Raw genomic sequence first — 7,631 nt, 5'->3', positions numbered from 1 at the left:
TGGTGTTGGACTGCTATTTTTTTGAACACCACTGTATATATATATTTTTTTTGGTTGGTTGACTATTCTCAGTCCAGAAACTCCATCAGCGCTGCTGTCTCTTATCCACTCATACCAGCACAACACACACTAACACACCACCACCATGTCGTTGTCACTGCAGTGCTGAGAATGATCCACCACCTAAATAATACCTACTCTGGGGGGGTCCTGACCATTGAAGAACACGGTGAAAGCAGGCTAAAAAGGTATGTAGAGAAACAGATGGATTACAGTAATTGTAGAACTACAAAGTGTTTATATATGGTAAGTGGAGCTGATAAGAGACAGTGAGTGTAGAAACCAGGAGGTGGTTTTAATGTTATGGCTGATCGGTGTACTTCTGGAATGCGTGTCCAACAAGCTCATGGTCTTGCATTTACATACTTTTGGCTGTATATGTACATTTATTGGGCATTTTATGAGCTACATCAACCATATACAGGTCCTTCTCAAAAAATTAGCATATTGTGATAAAGTTCATTATTTTCCATAATGTAATGATAAAAATTAAACTTTCATATATTTTAGATTCATTGCACACCAACTGAAATATTTCAGGTCTTTTATTGTTTTAATACTGATGATTTTGGCATACAGCTCATGAAAACCCAAAATTCCTATCTCAAAAAATTAGCATATTTCATCCGACCAATAAAAGAAAAGTGTTTTTAATACAAAAAAAGTCAACCTTCAAATAATTATGTTCAGTTATGCACTCAATACTTGGTCGGGAATCCTTTTGCAGAAATGACTGCTTCAATGCGGCGTGGCATGGAGGCAATCAGCCTGTGGCACTGCTGAGGTGTTATGGAGGCCCAGGATGCTTCGATAGCGGCCTTAAGCTCATCCAGAGTGTTGGGTCTTGTGTCTCTCAACTTTCTCTTCACAATATCCCACAGATTCTCTATGGGGTTCAGGTCAGGAGAGTTGGCAGGCCAATTGAGCACAGTAATACCATGGTCAGTAAACCATTCACCAGTGGTTTTGGCACTGTGAGCAGGTGCCAGGTCGTGCTGAAAAATGAAATCTTCATCTCCATAAAGCTTTTCAGCAGATGGAAGCATGAAGTGCTCCAAAATCTCCTGATAGCTAGCTGCATTGACCCTGCCCTTGATAAAACACAGTGGACCAACACCAGCAGCTGACATGGCACCCCAGACCATCACTGACTGTGGGTACTTGACACTGGACTTCAGGCATTTTGGCATTTCCTTCTCCCCAGTCTTCCTCCAGACTCTGGCACCTTGATTTCCGAATGACATGCAAAATTTGCTTTCATCCGAAAACAGTACTTTGGACCACTGAGCAACAGTCCAGTGCTGCTGTTTCTGGTTCAAAAGTGGCTTGACCTGGGGAATGCGGCACCTGTAGCCCATTTCCTGCACACGCCTGTGCACGGTGGCTCTGGATGTTTCTACTCCAGACTCAGTCCACTGCTTCCGCAGGTCCCCCAAGGTCTGGAATCGGCCCTTCTCCACAATCTTCCTCAGGGTCCGGTCACCTCTTCTCGTTGTGCAGCGTTTTCTGCCACACTTTTTCCTTCCCACAGACTTCCCACTGAGGTGCCTTGATACAGCACTCTGGGAACAGCCTATTCGTTCAGAAATTTCTTTCTGTGTCTTACCCTCTTGCTTGAGGGTGTCAATGATGGCCTTCTGGACAGCAGTCAGGTCGGCAGTCTTACCCATGATTGCAGTTTTGAGTAATGAACCAGGCTGGGAGTTTTTAAAAGCCTCAGGAATCTTTTGCAGGTGTTTAGAGTTAATTCGTTGATTCAGATGATTAGGTTAATAGCTCGTTTAGAGAACCTTTTCATGATATGCTAATTTTTTGAGATAGGAATTTTGGGTTTTCATGAGCTGTATGCCAAAATCATCAGTATTAAAACAATAAAAGACCTGAAATATTTCAGTTGGTGTGCAATGAATCTAAAATATATGAAAGTTTAATTTTTATCATTACATTATGGAAAATAATGAACTTTATCACAATATGCTAATTTTTTGAGAAGGACCTGTAGATAAACCTTTAAAGTATACAAGTACTGACCGTAGCTTTCTATTTGTGGTTCTATTTTGTAAATGTCCCATACAAGTTTTTGCAAACCTTTGATGAACAGAGTAAACAGACTGAAACTGATTCTTTTTTATTATTATTATTATTTTTATATTGGCAAGTCTACGGTGAACTTGTGAGCTTGTGGCAGCATTAGGAGCCCACAATAACCCCCAACAGTTCGGACTGGCTTAGTGGTGCAGTGACCCAGACCACTGCTCCTGCAGTACAGCTCCAAAGCAAAGGTGCACAACTCCAGTCCAACCAAGTTTGGTGACATCCCACAGACACCTCACCAGATCATAACTGGTTGGAGCAGGTGAGTCGGGGAAAAAAAAAACAAAGAAAAATCACCAAACGGTGTCTGGTCATCCAGCAACCCAGCTCTATAGGCTCTCAGTCTATGCAAAAACAGCAGCGGTTAGCATCTCTACACAGAAACCAGGCCTGAACCAAACTCTCAAAGGCTCTGTTCATGTGCAGAATTAAAAACAGGACAAAAAAACTGAGTACTGAAGAAAGAACTTAAAATGTGTGCCATAAGTCAGTCTCAAGACCTAGCATCATTAATTGGGGGAGGGGGGATAATTTACAACAGGAAATAAACAGGTAAACATAGCATTCTACTTGATTCATATTCCCCAGTCTTAAAGGCAGACTAAAAATGTACCAGAGTCAGTAGCCCCGAATGAGGACGGACAGGGAATTTTATAGAACAGGACACAGGGCTCCCTGTACAATAGGCAGAGCTTTATCAGTCACCATCAGGCCCGTACGTGCAGGGAAGCACTCTGGGAAAAGGCCAGGACGGGGCCTCCTAAGCCAGTAGAGAAACATTTGATTTATTAAACAAGTAGCATTTTGAACTGAAAACCACCAGATATTGGAGAAACTCAAAAAACATGGAGGACAACATTGGACCAGGGACTTGTCTCTGTGGATTTGCGCACATAGCGTGATGGACTCGATCGCAACTCAGTGACGCAAACGTACAGTGAGAAATAAACAAGGACGTCTGAGCCAGAGAAGGATCCGAATCACTCCCGAATGGAGTCCTCCACTCTACCAAAGCATCCATCTCTGTAAAGACGCACCTTTTTCGATTAGTCCGAATAGTACTGGATGTCCGTTCATTCGAAATAGCTTTTGCACTTCCCTTTAAACTTTACAGTACAATAAACTCTAGTGATTATTCGTAGCCTCGCAATACCCCCGCTGAGCTCAAAGAAAACGCCGGTGCCCGTACAGCACTGCTGACCTTGGATTAGACGATGGCTTCAAGGCCATAAAGGGCCCTTGGTGAGGCATTGGAGGCCGGCTCTTTAAAAAAAAACAAAAAGTTAATAGCGCATCGAGGGCCAGTCTCAGTCCTGGCCCGGGTCTTTAGAAGGTCCTCCATCTAGGTAGATCTTGAGGGCTTTCTCTTTGCGGGGTGAATAACTGACCCGATGACCCGTCTTCAACAGACGACTGCTTTCTTTCTTCATTAGTTCATTGCGCTCTTCCTCAGACAGCTCCTTGGGTTCTTCAGTGCTGTCCCTGTATTAGGAAAGAAACAATGTGATTAGCAGAGTGTGCAAAGGTAAAGTAGACTCTCAAACCAAGGTTTCAGCAAAATATTCTTTATACACTATATAGCCAAAAGTATGTGGACACTTGACCAAGCTTGTTGTACATCCCATTTCAAAATCATGGTCATTAATATGGATTTGCCCAATTCAGTATTCACTTATCTGGGAAAGCATTCAACAAGATTTGAGTGAGTTTATAGGAATTTGTACTTAATGAGCCCAAAGCACATTATGTTAATTTATTTATTTGGATTTTAACATCATGTTTTACACACTTTGGTTACATTCATGAGAGAAACGGTAGTTACTCGTTACACAAGATTCATCACTTCACAAGTTTAATGTCAAACACAGTCATGGACAATTTTGTATCTCCAATTAGCCTGACTGCATGTCTTTGGACTGTGGGAAGAAACCAGAGTTCCCGGAGGAACATGCAAACTCCACAGAAAGGACCCAGACCACCCCACCTGGGGATCCAACCCAGAACCCTTCTTGCTGTGAGGCGACAGTGCTACCCACTGAGCCACCGTGCCACCCTTGTTATGTTAAAAAAAAGAAAACCTGCCACATAATCAAAAAAAAAAAAAAAAAAAAAAAAAAAAGAGCCTCTCATGATGCCACAAAGCATATAATTTATTTCATATAATTGATTTTACACAATTTTAGCAATGAGTGTCTGAAACACCTGAACTTTATTATTAGAGAAGGGGTGTTACCTACTTTTGGCCACATGGTGTCTATTACTGCCAGCTATGTTAAGTTAAAACATCACTTTAATAGAATTACTTGCTTCTCAGCAATGTAAAGTAGGCTAAACAAGCAGCACATTGCATTGTAATTAAAAGAAATTTGAGAAAAATTATATACATACATTTATTTATTATTTATAAAAAATTTTTACACCACTTTATACACTTGATTGTGTTATTTATCTTTTCATCATTTTCCTTGTTTCAATTTGTCCATTTATATTTTTGTTTTCATTTCTGTTCCTGCAAGGAGGTTTAGGATTGTTTTTGTGTTTTCTTGTTTGATTCTTTGTGTTTTCTTCTTTGTTTCTTTAACAGTTCCAGGTATGTGTAGCTGTTTTCTCTCTTGGTGTATTTGGGGCATTCGATTAGAATATGTTTTATTGTGAGCCGTGTTTGGCATCTTTCACATGTTGGGGGATTGTCTCCTTTTATTAAGTACTGGTCAGTGATTTTTGTATGACATATTCTACATCTTGTGTATATAACTTGGTCCATTCGTCCTTCTTGGTGTATTCTTTACATACATACATAACTGGAATTATGTACACTGGAAGTGTTTAACTAAATATGGTTAGTGTTTATTAGTATTATTTTAGTTGAAATATCAAAATTATGACTGTGTTACACTGAATTGCAAATATAAATACAAATTAAAGACACAAAACTTTCTAAGAGCACAACACATGTAGCAACTATGTAACAAGTGGATGTTAATACCATACATTTTAAAATGCCATTAAAAGAAATACTGATCAGGGATCTAGCAGTAGCATCAGAGCCCACTTAAAACACACAAAGTTAATTGTCATGTCAAGCGTTTGAGATTTCTTAATTAAGCAGACTGTATTTTATCAAATGTTTATTTTTGTTTGTTTAGTCCCGGAAATTGTTAATTGGAAAAATCTAAGAAAAAAATTGTCCCACTAACAGTTATGGAAATACACAGAGTAATCATTGTATATCATCGTATAATTAAATCATGCCCCTAAAACATAAACATTCATAAGTGGTTAAACATTACCTGTAGAAGACCACTGCACCATCATCGCAGATGTACAGAGGCCAGACGTTAAGTGTAGAAACTTTAGGATTCCAGTCCAGATCCTGATGGATCTCCAACACAGATATATCGCAAGGAAATGTTCCTCGTCCCTAAAGGTGAATAGTGGAGATACACAATATGATGACTATATGGTGCATTCAATGAACTGATTTTCCGCTAGCTGTGCCATTGTTTCCTTAAGGACTAAGGCGGTGCCGCTCACCTTGCTACATTTTGTACTACATACATTGTCATGCACAGCATAAATTTGGCACTCTGACCTTTTCAAAGCACCACCAATAACACAAACTGTTTATATGACCTAGTCAAAAGAATCTGATTGTCATGGTTTTACAAAATCCAAAATCCTGAAATGCAGCATGGCAACTAGTAAACTAGGCCAGGTTTGCCACACATCATGTGAAAGGTGGCAATACGCACCCTGACTTAAGGTGAACGAAGCACAAAACGTTTATCATGTGAATGCATTCTGAAATCCAGTGCTGATGATTTAGTGTGTTATACACTGATGTTATTAACACTCAATCACATCATAGCTAATAAATACATTTATTTATTAGAATTTTAATGTCATGTTTTACACACCTTGGTTACATTAAAGACAGAAACGATAGTTACTCATCACACATGATTAATCAGTTCACAAGTTTTAATGCCAAACAGTCATGAACAATTTAGTATCTCTAATTCACCTCACTTGTATGTCTTTGGACTGTGGGAGGAAACCAGAGCACCTGGAGGAAACCCACTCAGACACAGGGAGAACATGCAAACTTCACACAGAAAGGACCCGGACCACCCCGACCGGGGATCGAACACAGGACCTTCTTGCTGTGAGGCGACAGTGCTACCCACTGAGCCACCGTGCTGCCCAATAAATTACACTACAATACATTACAAATAATAACTCTAGTGCTGATCTGTCATAGCATCTAATTTTAGAGACACTTAAGACATTAATTACATGAGCAATGTACTACAGTTAGCAAGATTTCATACCTTGGCAAACTCCAAGTTCTCAAGCGGAATTCCACTGATTTCGGCAAGCTACAGAAAAACAAAAACATTAGAATTAAGAAAAATAAGATAGTTGGGTTTATAATCACTGTATTTAATTCCGTACGTGTAAGCTTTATCAAGAGGTGTGGAAATTTTACATCCATGTAGACAGACGCCCCTATTATTTATTGATTTCACATGTTTCAGCCACACCCATTGATTACAAGTGTATAACTAATCAATCACTTCAAAACAATAAATGCTATGATTCTAAATTAGTTTTAGGAAAGCTGGTTCCTCTTCCCTCATGCACAAAGCTAGGTTCATAAAGACATGCTTTGACAAGGTTAGTGGAGGAATCCCAATGGCCTTCATGGAGCCCTGTCCACAGCTTCATATTAATGCCCAAGGTTTTGGAATGGTCCAAATGGTCAGATGTTTAAATAAATTTTGCCATATAGTTTCTATTTTTGGCCCAGCAGATTTTAACTTGAAAAGAAATTGTTCCATTAAACGAAAAACAAAAAACAACAGTTGCAAAAATGTCACGTCACTTAAAAGTGGACGTCTAGTTTTCATTTCAAAGGAAAATCCTGTGGTCACCTTTTCTTTGAGCTCGTCTACAGTGCTGCTTTCAAGCACCACCTCCCGAAAAGGTTCCAGCTTCATCTGAGTCGGACACCAACGACGCGTCAGCACTGCCAACTGAGACATGGATTTCATCTGCTCCGGTTCTGCAACACAGGCACAATCATCATGATGACTGCATTTACCTGGCAAGGTTCAGTTGTTTAGCCAGAAAGAATCATAATAATAAAATTCTTACCTTCAAGAATCTCAAGGAAGACCTCCCAGTTACTAGAGATATTGATGTCCTCTTCATAAACGTGATAATCCAGAAACACTGTGCCGGGATTTTTCCAGGTCTTTTTCCTGAGTCGAATCCTAGACAAGCACCAGTGGATTAAGTTTTTTAGTATTTTGTGTGGGTTCAATCAAATGCATCATGCTACTAGTGAGCATCCTATGTGCCATCAGCCATTAAAATTGCAATAATCTAGATCTGGGTTTTTTTTTTTTTTTTTAAAGCGACCTACATTATGTCCATGACTTTAACTATGACCCACAAAACATTTACCACAAAAT

The 7,631-nt window shown here is 39.6% G+C and overlaps 1 protein-coding gene across 2 annotated transcripts in view; it reads right to left on the bottom strand.

The window, feature by feature from the left end:
* Positions 1–2,172: 2,172 nt before the first annotated feature.
* Positions 2,173–7,631, bottom strand: part of usp47 (ubiquitin specific peptidase 47) — a 36,296-nt gene continuing 30,837 nt past the window's right edge. For both annotated transcript variants that reach the window (XM_063013176.1, XM_063013177.1), the window contains 5 exons: positions 7,312–7,430; positions 7,089–7,219; positions 6,486–6,533; positions 5,445–5,575; positions 2,173–3,636 (listed from right to left, as the gene is read on the bottom strand). In XM_063013176.1, coding sequence (XP_062869246.1) covers positions 3,462–3,636; positions 5,445–5,575; positions 6,486–6,533; positions 7,089–7,219; positions 7,312–7,430 — 604 coding nt within the window. In that variant the 3' untranslated portion in view covers positions 2,173–3,461. The remainder of the gene's footprint in view (positions 3,637–5,444; positions 5,576–6,485; positions 6,534–7,088; positions 7,220–7,311; positions 7,431–7,631) is intronic.

Source organism: Trichomycterus rosablanca, chromosome 17, assembly GCF_030014385.1.
Source record: "Trichomycterus rosablanca isolate fTriRos1 chromosome 17, fTriRos1.hap1, whole genome shotgun sequence".
NCBI lineage: Eukaryota > Metazoa > Chordata > Actinopteri > Siluriformes > Trichomycteridae > Trichomycterus > Trichomycterus rosablanca.
Note: the sequence above shows the minus strand (reverse complement) of the source record. Positions and strands in the feature narration are given on the sequence as shown.